A 19,373-nucleotide genomic window follows, 5' to 3' on the forward strand; every position below is an offset into this window, starting at 1 on the left:
CGGAGTAATATTTGACCAGTAGTGCTTTTACTGTAACTCCAGTAATAGAGTTGTGTAGTTTGGTGTGTCTCTGTCTCAGGATCTGTGTGACCCCTGCGGTTACGTGCCCATGCGGCAGCGCGAGTACCGGCAGCAGCTCCACGGGTTCCTCAGGACAAGACCCACGCGGCAGCGAAGACGACGGCCAATCAGAACACATCAAACAACCACTCGTTAAATTTTATTAACTGTATGACCTTTTATGACCTTTCATGTACATCTGTCAAATCAACTAAACTGCAGGCCACTGAATAAAGTAATTCAAACGCTGACTGCGGTTTAAAAAAGAGGAAAAGGGTGTTGTATCACTTATCTTTCAGTATCATTTATTCATTTTCTTTTAGATGTTCTTTTCTTACACAATAATAGTAATCCAGGTGCTCTGTAAAGAAGTGCTAGATCCATGGAAATAAAACCCTAGTTAAACTAAAAAGATAAATTAATTTAATAATAAATATTTTGATTTAAATAAATAAATAATACATCTAACAGTACATTACGGTCTAACAGTACGAAATATTCCATATATTTTGCTGCACATAATGTTATTTTTTGATAGTATAAACTGGGTATATATATTAATATTATAATTTAGGATGGTGGTCCATGGCATCTAAAACATTTTTTTTTTTTAAATCATAAAACGTATAACGTGAAAATATATCATTTTTATTTATATGGAGCTTCCGCAATCATATTAATAATTTTCATTTAGATTTTCGTTTCTTATACAAAAATACTAATTCAAGGGGGGGAAAAATAGAGAAAGAAACTGTAAAAATAAATAAATAATAAACTCATGGTTAAACTGAAAAGACACTTTAATAATAAATCATTGATTTAAATAAATAAATAAAACAGTACAATACTGTAGTTAGTAGAAAAACATTATATATATATATATATATATATATATATATATATATATATATATATATATATATATATATATATATATATATATATATATATATATATATATATATATATATATATACCATATAAAACGTATGACGTATGAAAATACATTACAATATGGAGCTTCCGCAATTATATTATATTATAATAACTTATTGTACCCCCTCGAAATATTTAATTATTTCACTTCCACTCAGTTGTAAAACTATATTTTTTAAATTACATGTAAGGGGAAAGCTGTTGTTATGATGACGAACACACGCAAGGTCGCGTAATGACGCACGCGCTCCTCCCCTGATAGGTCGCGCGCACGCAGCAGGAAGCGTTCCGTCCTCCTCTCACTTTCACGAGTGACGACCTCCAAAAGCACCGGTCTGGTATTACCGCTCGCCGTGCCAGCATCTCTCATCCGTCTCCCGGGGCCGTGTCTCCGTTATTTGCGCTTGAGAGCGTTTTCCTGCAGATCGCGCGATATGGCCGCGTATAAGCTGGTGCTGATCCGCCACGGCGAGAGCTGCTGGAACCAGGAGAACCGATTCTGCGGCTGGTTCGACGCCGATCTGAGCGAAACCGGAGAGGAGGAGGCCAAGAGGGGCGGACAGGCCCTGAAAGGTGACCCGGTTATTAAACTCATCTTCTCATGCATTCGTGTGGTAGGGCCCTACAGATATCACATGCACCCGCGATTATGCATTATTGTATTATGACGTACTATTATTACTATTTAATGCATGATTAGATATGCGTGTGCTCTTCTTCATTTCCTCATTGACAACTGTATTTGTAGCAAGATTCCTTTTTTAATTCGTTATTTATTATTAATGCAAAGAACAGTAACATAATGTATAAAGAAACAGTGTAAAAGAAAAAAAGGTTACAATTTACAATAAACAAAAAGAGTTGCCAAGGGGAAATAAATTAAGAGCAAAAACAGAAAATACATACAAATACAAACATCCATATAAACATCAAATAAATGTATTATAAAATGTACATTTAACTTTCAAAGTTCTTAAAGCTTTCTTATTCAGAGGGTCTCTGGTACTGTCAATATACACACACATTTCAGTCAATAAACTTGAGCAAGAATCCTTTTTTGTTGTCGTTGCTTATTGGCCCAAGTCAAAAGATTTCACACACCGGTCGCTATGATTAAAGGGATAGTTCACCCAAAAATGAAAACTGTTATTACTCTCCTCATGTCGTTCCAAAGGCTTCTGTTCATCTTGGGAACACAAATGAATATCTATTTAATGAATTCTGAGAGTTTTCTGTAGACCTTTCCGTTGACAGCTACGCAACTACCACTTAACGCTTAAGAAAGATAGTTAAACTAATTTACATGAATTAAGCGGTTTAATACACATTTTCTGAAGAGAACTGATCGATTTATATGATGGACAGACTGAATTTAGACTTTTTATGAACTATTTAACCCCTTTGAAGATAAGATTTAGGGGTGTTTTCCCTGACAGGGTTTGCGTGTATAGGTAAACATGATTTAAAAAATACAGAATACTAACACCTAGACTATAAAGTCCTGAGCTAAAACCAGATTAATTTAAAACCAACTGAATAAGTGTGACAGAGGTTGCCTATAAAACATGGAATGGATCAAGAAAAGCTTAAAATTACATGGAACTGAGAAACAAATCTTAAGAAAACAATGATCGCAGAAAAACACTGCAATCATAAAACATTTTACTGAACAAGAAAACTCTTTTAAAGCAAATAGCGGCACACATCAGCTGTGGAATATACAAAGCCCTTAAAGCAGGGTCTCCAATCTCGGTCCTGGAGGGCCCCTGCAGAGTTTAGCTCCAGCCCCAAATAAACACACCTGAGCCGGCTAATTAATGTTACAACAAGGCCCTAGTAAGACACTGATTAGCGTGTTCAGGTGTGTTTAAATGGGGTTAGAGCTAAACTCTGCAGGACACCAGCCCTCAAGACCGAGATTGGAGATCCCTGCCTTAAAGGAATGTGGTGATGGGAAAACTAATATAAAATGGGATGACAATAGTGCTGGCGAAATTAAGCTTCATGAAGCTTTGAAGCATTCCAGCCTGATGTGTTGACAAGTGGTTCATTTCTTGAGGCTTCGAATGCACACTAGACACCTGCTGGTCAATGCAAAAATGTATTTTATATATAATGACCCACTCACTTTTATCGTCTCTAATTCAGTAGGCCTACATGTCTGTTTAACTACCCATAACCAAAAAAAACCCCACTTATTATTAAACACGTTAGACGCTTTATTTCCACTTTTCTAATATTTTCTCAATATTTATTAAACATAAATGCCTTTCCGATCTGATATGTGATGGGAAAAGGGAGTAGAACAAGTGTGGCTACAGGCAGATTAGAACCCCTGATTGATTTGCGTCAGAACTTTGTCATGCATTTTTTCGCTACACTATAGTCACGGTTAAAAATTTTGTCTGCTCCAATCAGTCGTTTAGTAAACGGCAGTATATTTGTATTTAATGTAAATATGGCGTTAAACGGTAGTAAAAAAATAAATTACCCACCCATCCACTTTTTATTTGCTTCAGACGACATGTGTATATATATATAGTGTTTCATAATTTTGTAACTGGGGAGTACTTTTGTTTAACAGAGGGAAATGGAGTTCTTTAGATTGGGTGGACTTGAGAGGGGGTTGTGGTAGTGCTTGTGTAGTTTGACACGTCATATAGTCGAAGCTTCCCTCCAAAAGTGAACCCTTTCTCGAAGCGCTGCACTCAAACGAGGCTTCGAACATCATCAGTGACGTCACGCCACTAAAACAATACAAGCCTCGATACGGAGCTCCGATGAGAGGTGCCTGGCGTTCTCGGCACACGCTTCGAAGCCTCGGTATCAGGCGTAACATCACTAGATGACAAATTACTTGTCAATGCTTTTGCATTCTCTCTAAATGTTTTGGGTTCCCCCAAGAAACTTTGCGTTTACAAAAGTATTTAAACGCCACTCAACTGAGACGGCATTACTGTCAGTTACTGAAGCCCTGTGGCTGGCTAAAGCTGCATCCAAATCATCAGTCCTCATCCTCCTTGATCTGTCTGCTGCCTTTGACACTGTGAATCATCAGATTCTTCTGTCCACCCTCTCATCACTGGGCATCACAGGGACTCCACTCCACTGGTTTGAGTCCTATCTCACAGGTAGGTCTTTTAAGGTTGCCTGGAGAGGAGAGGTATCCAAAACACATCAACTGACCACGGGGGTTCCTCAGGGCTCAGTGCTTGGACCTCTCCTCTTCTCCATTTACACTACATCACTGGGACCCATCATTCAGGCACATGGTCTCTCTTATCATTGCTATGCTGATGACACACAGCTCTACCTCTCATTTCAACCAGATGATCCCACAGTAGCTGCACGAATCTCAAACTGTCTGGCGGACATCTCGGCATGGATGAAAAAACATCACCTGCAGCTCAATCTGGCAAAGACTGAGCTGCTTGTTTTCCCTGCTAACCCCACCATACAACACGATTTTACCATCCAGCTAGGTTCATCTCTGATTACTCCTTCAGGGTCGGTCAGAAATCTTGGAGTAATCTTTGATGACCAGCTGTCCTTCAAAGACCACATCTCGAAGACGGCTCGGTCATGCAGGTTTGCATTGCACAATATCAGGAAAATCAGACCGTTCCTTACGGAGCATGCAACACAGCTTCTTGTCCAAGCCCTGGTCATTTCTAGACTTGACTATTGCAACGCGCTTCTGGCTGGACTTCCATCTTGTGCAATCAAACCGCTGCAAATGATCCAGAACGCTGCAGCACGTCTTGTATTCAATGAGCCCAAAAGGGCTCATGTCACACCTCTATTCATCTCTCTGCATTGGCTACCACTCGCTGCCCGGATCAAATTCAAAGCCCTGACTCTTGCTTATGGATCTTCCACAAGCGCAGCACCCGCATACTTCGACTCACTCCTACGCGTCTACACACCCACCAGAAGCCTTCGCTCAGCTAATGAGTGAAGGCTTGTGGTACCATCACAGAGAGGCATGAAATCCCTCTCTCGAACTTTTTCTTTCATTGTTCCGGGTTGGTGGAACGACCTTCCGTCCTCCATACGCACAACAGAATCACTCACTTCGTTTAAAAGACAGGTAAAAACTCATCTCTTCCATGAGCACTTAATCTTACATTAAAAAAAAAAAAAAAAAAAAAAAAAAAAAATTCCCCCTCTATTTCTCCTTTCTTCTTTCCTTTTCTGGTCTTTGCTACTCTAAGCAGTGAACAAATCTTAGTATTTAGGGCACTTTTTGTGTTTCGTTGCCTCTTCTTGACGGATCGCTTCCTGTTCTCCTGAGTTGTAAGTCGCTTTGGATAAAAGCGTCTGCTAAATGCATAAATGTAAATGTAAATGTAAACGCACAGCTCTTACTATCTTGCCACTCACTCACTTACTCACTCACTCACTCACTCACATTTACTGTGTGTACATATACATGTGTGTGTGATTGATCTTCACTGACATATCCCAATGTCTTCTTTGAAACACAATGTTAGTCTGAAGTTAAACTGCCTCCTGGTAGGTTTAATTCAAGACTCAATTTAATCCTGGAGTAGCCCTAGTCTTCCTCCAGGAAATCTGTTTATTAAACTCTGGATTAGACCAAGTCAAGAACTATTTAAAACCATGACAGAGAAAACAGATTTCTGTTTGTCTGTTTTAAAAGGCCATTTTAGTCAAGACTCTGCTTAATCTCTGTCTGGGAAACCACCCCATAATGATATAGGGTATTTTTGTTTGAGTTCAGTAACTGATTTGTGGAAAAGATTTTTAGGTGTTTTTTTTATTTATTTTTAAATATTAGCTAAACAATCGATATGGAGATTATTATTTCAATGGGGTACTTCAGCACTATAAAGATGAATGTGTGTTTAAACTGGGTCATTAATGTAGTAGAAATGGAGGGGGGAGGAGCACGATCATTCGAATATACTCCAGGGTTTCTACTGATACAAAGCCATATGCTAATCGCTGAAGTAACCCTTTAAATAAATGGCATATCCTCCTCTGTATCCGTTACCTGACCTGATGTGATCTTCCAGACGCGGGTTACGAGTTCGACATCTGCTACACGTCGGTGCTGAAGCGAGCGATCCGGACCCTGTGGCTGGTGCTGGATGGCATTGATCAGATGTGGCTGCCCGTGCACCGCACCTGGCGTCTGAACGAGCGTCACTACGGCGGCCTCACGGGGCTCAACAAGGCCGAGACCGCGGCTAAACATGGAGAGGCGCAGGTGAAGATCTGGAGGCGCTCCTACGACATCCCACCGCCGCCCATGGACCCCGACCACGACTTCTACACCGCCATCAGCAAGGTGAGAGAGAGACTTAAACTCTACCTTATTAATAGATATCAATACACCATTTCAAATTAGATGAGTAAAGTTTGATGACAAACTTTAGCATCGTCTAAAACTTTGACAAGTTTGAAGTATGAAGATTTTACTCCAAGGAGTAAATACAATTTTAACACATTGATTGCATGATTTACCGTGTTTCTAGCCTAATTTGGCATATTGCTAGCATGTTTCTTACACGATTTAACACATTATTAGCATGTTTAACATACCAGAATAATTTAGCATGTTTCTAGCATGATTAAGTACTTTGCTAGCATGTTTTAGCATGTTACCAGAACGATTTATCAGGTTTCTTAGCATGTTTCTAGCATGATTTATCACATTGATGTTGACTTTTTTTAGTATTTTGATAACATGATTTAACACATTGTTAACTTGTTTTTAGCATGATTTACCGTGTTTCTAGCCTAATTTGGCATATTGCTAGGATATTTCTTACATGATTTAACACATAGTTAGCATGTTTAGCATTCTAGCATAATTTAGCATGTTTGTAGCATGATTAAGTACTTTGCTAGCATGTTACCAGAATGATTTATTACATTTGTTAGCTTGTTTCTAGCATGATTTAGCTGCAGCACATTGTTAGCTTGTTTCTGCGTGTTGTTAAAAGGATGAAAATGATGTTTATCTACTTATTCCAAGGGCATTCAAGATATATATCTAATACACCATGTCTAAAAGCCTTTGGCGCGCAATCACTTCCAGTAAGTGAGGTCAAACTACGATCTGGCGTAGAGATGCGCGCGAGAGATCACTTCTGACGCTTGCGTAAACTTCGCCATATCCAAGCGGCAACCTCCCGCAATCTCTCTTGAAGCCAATACGGAAGTAATGTAAACTGTAATTCCTCAACTGGCCACTAGAGCGGCTCCAGAAGGGAGCAGAATCTCATTGAGCCTCATGTTAAAATTCTCAACTTTAAAGCAGAAAAAAACATGTTTACAGCCTGGTATAAATTGTGGTTTTGGCTTATAAGGCTAATTTTGATCTTCATGACAACTCTGAGGGGGGTGATTTTTTTTATAACTCATTCGTTTACGTTATATAAAGCCTTAAAGTTCTGCATAATTAAGGGCGTGGTTACAGGTGGATAGCCATTTATCCGCCGTCTATAGTTATTGCGTCACATAAGCTCCGCCCATGTCCCGCCTTTTTGCCCATTTTCTGTTATCCGGGAGTGACACGCGATGACTCGCTCACAAGATGGCGACGCCCAGCTCGCCCATACTTTAAGCTTCAGAACGGCTTATCCGAATCCTATGGGGGACGTCACGGACACTACGTCCATATTTTTTTACAGTCTATGGCCATATCGTGTACATTGACCTCACTTGATCGCGTGCTGAAGGCTGTTGACATAGTGGTGTATTAGATGTATATCTTGGATGCCTTGGGAATAAGCAGATAAACATAACATTTTCATTTTTGGGTGAACTATCCCTTTAATATGATTAAGCACATTGTTAGCATGTTTCTATCATGATTTAGCACATTGTTAGCATGTTTCTGCATGTTGCTAGAGACATTTGGTAGATGTTTGGTTAAATACCTAGAAGTGAGTTCATTTTTGAAAGTTTTGACCCCTTCACTGAAGACTGGAGTAATGCGGATCACATTTGAACAGATATGCACATAGAAAACACTCATTTTAAATTGTAATCCTGTTTGACAGTCTTGGAGAGACTAGTGTGTTCTCTCATATTGAGCCTGTATAACGGCGCTGAATGTCGTGTCGCTGCAGGACCGTCGCTACGGCGACCTGACGGAGGACCAGCTGCCCTCGTGCGAGAGCCTGAAGGACACGATCGCTCGAGCTCTGCCCTTCTGGAACGAGGAAATCGTCCCTCAAATCAAGGAGGGCAAGAGGGTTCTCATCGCCGCCCACGGCAACAGCCTGCGGGGCATCGTCAAACACCTGGAGGGTGAGGGTCGTCACACAGTACAGTACATACACAACAAAAACACCCTGATGGGCATCAGTGCACAGGGCTCTTATATTTTTCAGAATTCTGTTTTATTTTCCCCCAGTTTTATTTTTTTTTATTTTTACATTTTTCTGGATTCATTTTTTTTTCTGGATTCTTTTTAAATGTTTATATTAAACTTAAATATAATCAACCATGCTTAATTAATTAAATAATGAAAGTTCACATACAATTTGATTTAAAGTTGAACAAAGAGTGCATTTTAGGGCCCTATGAAATATTAGATTTTTCTTAAATTGTTTTCTCAATCCAGAAATTTTTTAATGAATAAAACCAATTTTTAATACATTTTAATAGTCCTTATCCTCCTTAAAGGTCCACTGAAGTTTTTTAGCTTTTAGTATGACTGTGTTAGCCTTAAAGTTATGAATAAGCTGGTATGCTCCAAAACTATGACAAAATTTGCATTTAGGAGATATAAGCTTTCAAAACTTGTAGTCTCTCACTTCCGTTAAAACGAATCTCCGGTTTTGATGACATCATCGCAGACTTCACTTTCAAATCTTCTGTCCAATCAGAATGCGCTCTAGAATCTAAAGCCCGCCCCCTACGCTGCTGAAGCTGCGGCTGAAATCGGTCCGTTGTTCACACACATTTACTAATTTCTACATGGTGAAAGGCACACAGCACACTATATATGTGATAGGAAACCATTCAGGGTAAATATGCTTTCATTTGAGGCGAATTAAGTCTGTTTTCACGTTAGTTTCACGCACCGCAGCCGCGGACACACCCCAACGGCTCATGCGCTCTAGTCAAACTGTATATTAACGAAACGCTATTGGCTGTTTCAAAAAAGGGGAGGAGCTGCTAACAGCTGGAGCCGTTTCAGGGGAAATTACATCAACACGTTGAATAATGTGGCGCGGTTCAAGGCACTTCAGTGGGCCTTTAAGTGTACAGCCCTACTTTTAATCATCCAAAATTCGCCAAGTTCCGTGGCATTCCACATTCTACTGAAAATTCCATTTTTATGCCTGGATTCCGTGATTCGGTCTGTATAACGGAAATCTATATGAGGCATCATTAGCACTAGGAGCACTTCGGCCAGTTGAGACGCTATATGTGCTGAAACAGAATATCCACGGAAATATAAGCATCTGATTTCATAAAATAATTCCTTTCTGAATAGACGTGTGTCAACACAATGGAAAGTAATTGGTCTGCCACTAGTTTTGGATGAAGAGTTGAGCTTTGTGCTGTCGTTTGTAATCGTTATACAAGCAGAACGCGGCGGTTGGTTGGTGTTGTGTTTGTCCCGCCCCTCCTCCACTGTGATTGGACTGCTGGGTAAAAAGTGACAGTTCTGAGTTCGCCTGAGTCGCCTCCATTGAAAACAACTGGAAATGCGCTAGCCTCGGGGGGAAAAATGCTTTGGTGGACACACGGCATTCAAGACTAGCAGTTTTTTTAAACCTTTAGCAAATGCATAGCAACTCCCTGGCAACCACCAGCATTATACATATGCATGTATTTGATTGGCTGGTTCTGTTTGTTCCAGGGATGTCAGAGGAGGCGATTATGGAGCTGAACCTGCCCACAGGAATCCCCATCCTTTATGAGCTGGACAAGAACCTGAAGCCTGTGAAGCCCATGCAGTTCCTGGGAGACGAAGAGACCGTCCGCAAAGCCATGGAGGCTGTCGCCGCTCAGGGCAAAGCCAAGAAGTAGCCCGGGGCGTCCTGTAATCGGTCTCCTATCAGTGTTTTACCATGAGCCTAGAACCAAACCAGTGACCAATCACCTATTTCCTAATGCTCTGAATCGGGACCATGCTAGTAAAATGCAACCGTTACTGCTTGAATATGTGTGTATGCAGTGAAACTGAGCCACAGTGTGTTATATATAGTCTCGACACTGAAAAACCACGACCGCACATTTCAGAAGATGGCACGTGTTTGTCTGTGATGGCATCGCTTTGACAACTGTTGCTAGGCAACAGCATATATTAATGGTTTGGGTGGGCTGCAGAAGTGGTGTGTTTTCCCATCTCCCTGTGATTCATGCATTGTCCCGCTGCTCTAGATCTCTGCTCGCCCACAGACACGCTCCTCAAATATCCCACACGAGAACACGGTTCGCTTTTAGGATTCTCCTACATCTAGAGTCAATACATTTGGCTGGCAACAGATTATATTCCTGTGGGCTTTTTTTGTTTGTTTTGGAGATGTTTATGGTCTTTTTTTGTCACCGTTTTATGTGGTAAATGTTTCTGTATGTTGAAATCCTACTGTCCATGTTGAGTTTAATGAATTTCGACCCTGCAAACAATCACCATGATGTAAATATTGAACATTGTACCCCATAAAAGAAATGCTAGCGTACATTGTCTGTTCCTTTACATTCTGCTTGTAAAATAAATGTTGAAATTATTTTGCTGGACTGAAAGACCGGTACACTTATGAGTGTTAATGTGCAATCCCTAATAAATGTTGGCTTACTGAAGCAAAAATGCTGTTTTTTTTTCTTTTTTCTCTTATCTGATTATTTAACTATACATTATAGCGATGTAGAGATGATTTTGAAATGTGGAAATCGTTTTTTTTATTATTACAATTAAGTGAATTTTAAATTGTTCTGGTTTGAGTAAATGTTACTATGTTTGACATGTTGAATTATTAGAAAATATAATCTGTCCTCATATAATTAATCGTATATATATATTTTAAAGTTATAGATTTAGGCATTTTGTTTAGGTAATGTGAAAAACTACGTTCAACATTAATGAATTCGCCACAACAAATATGGCGGGTTACTTGAACCACACGTGATGAAGTAGCCAATCAGAGCACGAGTTGCCTTCTTACTATGAGCCAATCAGACCGCTACTATTGCTTCTTGAAAACATGTCGCCCATGAAGCTGTGTGTTCCAGGTGGGTCGCTGTTATTTATATGCTATTTGCTCTTCTGTTTGGGTTTATCGACATAATCATGGCTTGGCAATTTGTGCGTGACTCATACACATACTGACATTTTACGATCTTTGATGTGGTTGGTAAAAGTTAAGAGCAGTTTGATCTCACGTGCAGTACAGCCAGCGTGCATTGCTATTGGGGCTGAATCATCCGCACGCGCAGCGCTGTGATGACGCTATTAACGCATAAATATGTTCAGCTTTAGTCAGTGTGTCACAAACAGCTGATGTTGTGTTAACTCTGTTGCGGGCATAATGTTTAGTTGATAATTTGTAAATAAGAGTTGTTCTGGATGTGTTTGCAGGGTTTAAAGACTCGTTTGGCGAGCCCTGCCCACCGCCTGGGGCGCGAGCGCTGCTGTCATGCATACCTGCCCTCAAACACTTTCGCTCACTCACTCACTAACACACACACACACACACACACGATACACGCCCCACACACACATACATATGTGTTTCTACACGAACTCGCGGCTAATGCTCGACTCGGGTTGTTTTGATCACCTGGAATTCCCCGAAAAGCTCATTCGCTTCAAGTCCGACAGAGATACGATTTTAAATGAATTTTCTATGAGTCTCATCTAAGACAGAAATAATAATTAAGGCTCCTCCTTCATTTTGGAAAGAAAATCGCGTTTATTCACTTACAATAAAATTAAATGCGGCTGAAACTTAAATTTGATAATGCTCTTGCATTATTATTATTTTCTGTGCAAAACTGTGTTTTATGTGTGATTTGAGAGAAATTTTAGCTGTGGAACTTCATTTCTTAGCGGATGAACTTCTGTTCTTGTAATATATAAAAGTGTATAAAAACATGTTCCAGTATGTAAGCTAAACAATTCCTTTCTGATAGTCTTGCACATATTGTGTGAAAATACTCTATAAATGTGATGACGGGGTGAAATATAATCCATATTGGATTATATCACACAAGACCCATTTTGACATGTACAGGTCCTTCATTATTTTTGAAAGGAAATCCAGGAAATGTAGCCCATTTCCTGCACACGCCTGTGCACGGCGGCTCTGGATGTTTCTACTCCAGACTCAGTCCACTGCTCCCGCAGGTCCCCCAAGGTCTGGAATCGGTCCTTCTCCACAATCTTCCTCAGGGTCCGCTCACCTCTTCTCGTTGTGCAGCGTTTTTTGCAACACTTTTTCCTTCCCACAGACTTCCCACTGAGGTGCCTTGATACAGCACTCTGGGAACAGCCTATTCGTTCAGAAATGTCTTTCTGTGTCTTCCCCTCTCGCCTGAGGGTGTCAATGATGGCCTTCTGGACAGCAGTCAGGTCGGCAGTCTTACCCATGATTGCGGTTTTGAGTAATGAACCAGGCTGGGAGTTTTTAAAAGCCTCAGGAATCTTTTGCAGGTGTTTAGAGTTAATTAGTTGATTCAGATGATTAGGTTAATAGCTCGTTTGGAGAACCTTTTCATGATATGCTAATTTTTTGAGATTTTGAGGGTTTTCAGGAGCCGTATGCCAAAATCATCAGTATTAAAACAATAAAAGACCTGAAATATTTCAGTTGGTGTGCAATGAATCTAAAATATATGAAAGTTTAATTTTTATCATTACAATATGGAAAATAATGAACTTTATCACAATATGCTAATTGTTTTGAGAAGGACCTGTAAAATGTAAAGTAGGCTTGAAACGGAGATTGCGATTGGCTTTTCTTCCCTATTGGGGCTTGATTTTGTCCATTGGGAATTGATTGGATGGTTGTGGTTTGCTATTGGTCGCTCATGTGAGTGACAGGTTGCCCCGAAGTTAATTTTATTGTGAGGGCACATGAATGTTAAAAACATCTCTGCCCCATAGACTTGTGCATTACTGTTCATGATCTGAAGTTTTATGGTGTTGTTCTGCTCTTCGTCCAGGTGAAAGGCTCTGCAGCACGGAGGACTGTATCCCCGGGACCGGCACGTATCTGCGGCACGGCTACATCTTCTCTTCGCTCGCGGGATACGTGCTGAGAAAGAACGAGGGAGAGGAGGTCAGTTCATCTGTCGATTTCATGGAGATTTTGGTTTGACTTTGAAGGCAATCCTTTTACTCCTTTGTAAAACTTAAAGGTGCAGTGTGTAGTATTGATGATGATCACTGACAGAAATGCAATATAATATACATAACTATATTTTCAGTGGCGTATAAAGACCGTACATAATGAACCGTTATGTTTTTATTACTTTGGAATGAGCCATTTCTATCTCCACACACCGCGGGTCTTCTTACAGTGAAGTCGCCATTTTGCGGTGTCATGTTTCTACAGTAGCCTTAAAGGGACAAACTGCTCACTGCCATCTCAGACAACGACATTTTTGTCCTGTGTTGGCCACCATAGCTTCTTTATGTGCTTCGAAAGGAAGGGGTGGGTGGTTGCATTTCACAACCTAATGGCTTGATGCCGCTAAAATTTACACACTGCACCTTTAAATGTCCACTTATATTGTAACCATGACATTTTATTCCACCCTCCTCTGTCTTTATAGCTGCCGGTGATTTCAGTGGTTAGGGAGACAGAAGCACAACTTCTGCCTGACGTCGGTGCCATCGTCACCTGTAAGGTGAGTGTTCGGTACAAAACAAAACAAATGTGATCATTTACTTCTCATATCGTTCCAAACAAAAGTACATTTAAAGTAAATGTGTAATATTAATGACCTACTAGGAGTATAAAAATACATGGTTATAATTTTTATTTTAAACAAAATTATATTAAATGAAATAATTATATTAATTTAACTTGATTAACTTGATTTTTTTTAAATATATACATATTACATTAATCGTGGGTGTGTTTAACAATGAAAATTCTGGTTATTTGAGATTTATACCTTAAAAAAAACTCATTGCGAGAGGACTAGTCAGATTTTAATTTCTTTATTTACTGCATGATGTATTATACAAAAAGTTATATGGGATGTGTGATTGTCACTGTTTGCAGGTGACGAGTATCAACCCTCGATTTGCTAAAGTCCACATCTTATATGTGGGGTCAACGCCGCTGAAAGACCGGTTTAGAGGAACCATCAGGTACAGATGTTTCCGATCAAGATATCCATTAAGAGCTTAAAGCGTCATTCTTGTTATTACCAGTAATAGAAGTAAAATAAATCCATCCCATCTGCTAAACTGTGTTCATTTTTGATATCACCAGAAGAGAAGACGTGAGAGCGACAGAGAAAGATAAGGTGAGTTCATGGTAAATTACTGTTTTTAGAAATAATATCATGTATTGAATTGCTGAATTGTGGCTCTTATTTTCAGGTGGAGACGTACAAAAGCTTCAGGCCTGGCGATATTGTCCTTGCAAAAGTGGTATCCTTTACTCTTTATAAAAAGTTAAAGGGAGACTACACTGTTTTCAGAAATAGGGCTTATTCAACTTCTTTTCTACATTTAGATATGTGGGCAGATGCATTTTTGTCTCAGTGCATTGTTTTAGTTTGGCAGAGTCACCGCTAGCTTAGCTTAGCATAATGAATGGAATCCTATGTTGCCAGCTAGCATGTCCCGAGTAAAAGTGATCCAAAAAAAAAAACCTCCCATATAATGACTTCTTGTGGTCTGCATATTCACAACGAGTAAAATAGCGATACAGATTAACACTAGGCAGATATTGACTTGGGACTATATTATGGGGAAGCACAGGCGAAGCAGAGATATCACGCAACACATTGTGATCCCCAACCAGAGGTGGGTAGTAACGAATTACATTTACTTCGTTACATTTACTTGAGTACATTTTTTGGGTAACGTGTACTTTTAGAGTATATTTAAAAATGGGTACTTTTACTTTTACTCAAGTACATTTCTTGTGAAAAAACTGTACTTTTACTTAGTTACATTCGGTGGCGTTCCTCCGCTACTGTCAATGGTGATAATTAATTATATATTTTAAAATAAGTTATGACTTGTTCGCAAGTCTCGCGAAACGTTGGAGAGTCTGCTTCGCGAGAGGTGGATATTGTCACCCGCATAAAATTAGCGCGCGTTTAGTCAGAAGATGATGGCCGAAGCAGAGGGAGATGTGTGTGAGCTACGGCAGATCACCCGTACGTGGCCTCATGTTCAGCCTGTTTTCAGTCCAAGATGTCAAAAAGAACAGTTTCATAATTTAATGCATGCTGTGTGCACCAATATGAAATGACATCTCAGCATACAATAATTCCAGCTCCAACCTGAGAGAGCAGTGGTAAGTGTAACAATGATGCCTATATTTGAACACTGTTAATGGTAATTTGGTAACTATGGGCACTTTTCCTTTATTGTAATACTATTTCACACACTGTCCGCGTGTTTTCCTCATATGCGCTCTTGTGCAAGCATTGACAAATCGTTTGAATCTTCCGAACACACGTCCACAAACAAACGTTCACATCTGCACATTTACATATCTTTTTTTTCTCATAAAACGAGCAACCTCATTGGCAAAATGTACCTGTGACAATGTTTTTGCAAACCACAAAATACGTACCAATACACACTGCAGGAATTCCAACAGAAATGAACACTATAGGCAGAAAAACTGCATTTTTTGTTAGTCTATGGTTTGTAAAACATTTTGAATTTTGCGTCACAGCTCCATGTTCTGATTTTCTGATTTACCAGATTTGCTCGATAGCTCAGCTGATACAGATTTGTATTTGCAATGCGAAAAGCTTGAGAACGAACCCCATGAAGAACGAGTCATGATAAGAGCTCAAAGACGAGTTCTAAACATGGACACAATTTTATTTTTGTCACATTTGCTTTTGTTAACACTTTCGGGTAGTTTAGTGTGGGTGTAGGCTACGTTAAAAACACAACGTAACAAAACATGTCAGATTCACGCAAATCTGTTCTGGAAAAAAATAAGCTTTTAGCGCCACCCAGTGGACATTTCACTTTGAAACTGTCGCAATATGTACGTATTGGTACATATTTTGTGGTTTGCAAAAAGGTTGCCACAGGTACTGATGAGATCAGGCTAAAAACGAAACAAATTGAATAGCGTGACATCTTGCATTTATACACATATCCGGACAGACAACAGTCTGCAGTGTATACATACGTTTAAAAATGGGACTGTATTTTTAAGAATGCATATACTTATAAAAATATAAGAACAAAGTATGTTTTAAAAAGAGCTGTGGTTAGCCCAGCACACCATTAATTTACACTGTTTAACCATTAAACACACACACACACACACACACACACACATATATATTTGGAGGTGTGTGAAAGCTCTCTAAGTAGTCTGAAATTCAGGGTTTTTGGATCTTATCAATCAGATCGAAAGTAACTAGTAACTAAGTACTTGAGTAGTTTTTTCATCTAATACTTTTTTACTCTTACTCAAGTAACTATTACGATTGTTACTTTTACTTTTACTTGAGTAAATATTTCCGTAAGTACTTCTACTTTTACTTGAGTAAAGATTTTGGCTACTCTACCCACCTCTGTCCCCAACAGCCGGAGAACGTGAGGATGAGAGCCGTGATGCCATAATATAGTCCCAAGTCAATATCTGCCTAGGAAATCGCCTAGTCTTAACCTGCATCGCTATTTGTACTTGTTGTGAATACGCAGCCCACAAGAAGTCATTAGATGGGGTTTCTTTTGGATCACTTTTACTCGGGACATGCTATCTGGCAACATAGGATTCCATTCATGCTAAGCTAAGCTAGCGGCGACCCTGCCAAACTAAAACAGTGCATGTACTGAGACAAAAATACATTCGCCCACATCTCTAAATGTAGGAAAAATGTTGAATAAGCCCTATTTTTTTAAAACAGTGGCATGTTCCTTTAAACTCATTTATCCTGAATGTTTCTCATGGCCCTTGACCTCGGCTGTCAGATCTCTTTGGGCGACGTGCAGTCGAACTACCTGCTGACCACGGCGGAGAACGAGCTGGGCGTGGTCGTGGCCCACAGCGAGGCGGGTGAGGGATTTCTCAAACATGGCACGCCTTAATAAAGAACTCTCGCTCGTGTCACTCACGCCGTCTGAAATGTGTTCCCGCAGGTGCTCAGATGGTGCCCATCAGCTGGTGTGAGATGCAGTGTCCCCGCACACACGCCAAAGAGTTCCGCAAGGTCGCGCGGGTACAGCCGGAGTACCTGCAGGCCTGAGCCACGCCCACCGCGCCCTTTGACCACACCCACTGGAACACACAGCTTCAAAGACACTCCTTGAAAGAACTCTCCGTGTATGTTTGGAATTCTAGGTTTGAATCTGGAACTCTGGATTTGAATTTGGAACTTTAGGTGTCAATCTGAAACTCTAGGTTTGAATCTGGAACTCTAGGTTTAAATCTGGAACTCTAGGTGTGAATCTGGAACTCTAGGTTTAAATCTGGAACTCTAGGTTTGAATCTGGAACTCTAGGTTTAAATCTGGAACTCTAGGTTTAAATCTGGAACTCTGGATTTGAATCTGGAACTCTAGGTTTAAATCTGGAACTCTAGGTTTGAATCTGGAACTCTAGGTTTAAATCTGGAACTCTGGATTTGAATCTGGAACTCTAGGTTTAAATCTGGAACTCTGGATTTGAATCTGGAACTCTAGGTGTGAATCTGGAACTCTAGGTGTGAATCTGGAACTCTAGGTTTAAATCTGGAACTCTGCATTTGAATCTGGAACTCTAGGTTTGAATCTGGAACTCTAGGTTTGAATCTGGAACTCTAGATTTGAATCTGGAACTCTAGATTTGAATCTGGAATTCTAGGTGTAAATCTGGAACTCTAGATTTGAATCTGGAATTCTAGGTGTGAATCTGGAACTCTAGGTTTGAATCTGGAACTCTAGGTTTGAATCTGGAATTCTGGATGGTTTGAATCTGGAACTCTAGGTGGGAATCTGGAATTCTGGATGGTTTGAATCTTCTGTCACATTCCACACGACAGCTGAGCGCATGCATGAATACCACATTACCTTAATCAGCAGTATTCTGGCTTTCGTGAGGCTCTAGGTGCTCTGACACACCTGCGATTGAGATACAAGCTCTGAAAAATGAGCAGGAATGTCATATTATGACCCTGAATAATGTTGAGAGCTCTGGTAAATATTGAACACACTGAAAAATTGGAAGAATCTTAAATAAAACGCAATGTTATTAGGACACAATTCAGTGCCAAAGCAAACCACCAGAGGCCTGTTTTTAGGACAACTTATATTTTGTTGCAATTTATTTTCTTGGCAATAAAGCATGTTTAGACTTAATTTCTCATTACAGTAATGCACCTGAAAGTTTTGCTTTATTTTTGTAATTCATTTTATTCTCAAAAATAATTCTCATTACACATCAGCATTGATTGTACAACAAATATTGTAAACACTGTATGTGTGTGTATAGAGAAGAGAGAGATGCGAAGGACATTTTATGGTAATGAGAATTGGGTTTGTAAACTGCTGCAAGAAAATGTCACAATGCAGAAACCAAATATATATTTTCCTTTGTAATAGTGGGTGGACTTTGACGTTCCTGTGAGATTCACTCTTATATCTTAAACCAAATCGCCTCGGTTTGAAGGTCAGATCTGTTACATGCTGGTGTGAATGTGAACAGAAATAGTAGAGAACCGGACCTGTCTTTCACAAGGGGATTTGAAGTTTATAGAGCAATAACATTTGACGGCACTGTTTTCTAACTCTTAAAAGCACATGAACCACAAAAAGAGTCACCCGGAGATGAATTTACCTTTTCCTCTAATATCTGAAAATGTCTTTTCTGATAACTTTCCCTTGCTTCTGTCCTTTTGTCTGTAACTTTTTGGAGAGGTCATGTGTTTACAAGAGACAAAAAATAAAGTGTTTAACAACACCAGCTCCGCCTGAGTGTATCTTTGTGGTTTAACTCGACACTGACTCTGAAGGATAGTGAGTTTGAATCCTGGGAATGATAGACATTTTTAAAAGTTTGAGGTCAGTAGGATTTATTTTTCTGAATTCAGCAAAGATGATTAAACGCGATTAAAAGTGACACGTTCTTTCAAATAAATGCCGTTCTTTTAAACTTTAGTCATCACATAATCCATAAAAAAATGTAACTTTCCACTCAAATATGAAGTAGTACAACTATTTCCAACACTGATAGTAAAAATAAACATCAGAAT

The 19,373-nt window shown here is 39.7% G+C and overlaps 3 protein-coding genes across 5 annotated transcripts in view; all 3 read left to right on the forward strand.

The window, feature by feature from the left end:
* Positions 1-858, forward strand: part of cdc25d (cell division cycle 25 homolog d) — a 10,438-nt gene extending 9,580 nt beyond the window's left edge. The window contains exon 11 of one of the 3 annotated variants that reach the window (XM_067440763.1): positions 59-858. In XM_067440763.1, coding sequence (XP_067296864.1) covers positions 59-217 — 159 coding nt within the window. In that variant the 3' untranslated portion in view covers positions 218-858. The remainder of the gene's footprint in view (positions 1-58) is intronic. The other 2 variants (XM_067440761.1, XM_067440762.1) reach the window with 2 other exon arrangements.
* Positions 859-1,257: 399 nt separating this feature from the next.
* pgam1b (phosphoglycerate mutase 1b) lies at positions 1,258-10,795 on the forward strand. Its single transcript, XM_067440765.1, has 4 exons — positions 1,258-1,569; positions 6,036-6,310; positions 8,100-8,280; positions 9,845-10,795. Exons 1-4 carry the CDS (start codon positions 1,431-1,433, stop codon positions 10,012-10,014), a joined length of 765 nt encoding a protein of 254 aa, XP_067296866.1. The 5' UTR covers positions 1,258-1,430; the 3' UTR covers positions 10,015-10,795.
* A 362-nt stretch (positions 10,796-11,157) lies between these two features.
* exosc1 (exosome component 1) lies at positions 11,158-19,084 on the forward strand. Its single transcript, XM_067440767.1, has 8 exons — positions 11,158-11,217; positions 13,150-13,265; positions 13,762-13,836; positions 14,217-14,305; positions 14,430-14,463; positions 14,540-14,590; positions 17,117-17,201; positions 17,285-19,084. Exons 1-8 carry the CDS (start codon positions 11,190-11,192, stop codon positions 17,389-17,391), a joined length of 585 nt encoding a protein of 194 aa, XP_067296868.1. The 5' UTR covers positions 11,158-11,189; the 3' UTR covers positions 17,392-19,084.
* The last annotated feature ends 289 nt before the right edge of the window (positions 19,085-19,373 follow it).

This window comes from Pseudorasbora parva, chromosome 4 (assembly GCF_024679245.1).
Source record: "Pseudorasbora parva isolate DD20220531a chromosome 4, ASM2467924v1, whole genome shotgun sequence".
Taxonomy (NCBI): Eukaryota; Metazoa; Chordata; class Actinopteri; order Cypriniformes; family Gobionidae; genus Pseudorasbora; species Pseudorasbora parva.

Bases quoted from the DNA above. Each gene is read 5' to 3' on its own strand.
- exosc1 (XM_067440767.1), top strand. From the start codon at position 11,190: ATGTCGCCCATGAAGCTGTGTGTTCCAG. The intron at 13,266-13,761 runs GTCAGTTCATCT...CTGTCTTTATAG, and splicing joins GAAAGAACGAGGGAGAGGAG to CTGCCGGTGATTTCAGTGGT. The intron at 14,591-17,116 runs GTATCCTTTACT...CTCGGCTGTCAG, and splicing joins ATATTGTCCTTGCAAAAGTG to ATCTCTTTGGGCGACGTGCA.
- pgam1b (XM_067440765.1), top strand. From the start codon at position 1,431: ATGGCCGCGTATAAGCTGGTGCTGATCCGCCACGGCGAGAGCTGCTGG. The intron at 1,570-6,035 runs GTGACCCGGTTA...GTGATCTTCCAG, and splicing joins GGGCGGACAGGCCCTGAAAG to ACGCGGGTTACGAGTTCGAC. The intron at 8,281-9,844 runs GTGAGGGTCGTC...TGTTTGTTCCAG, and splicing joins CATCGTCAAACACCTGGAGG to GGATGTCAGAGGAGGCGATT.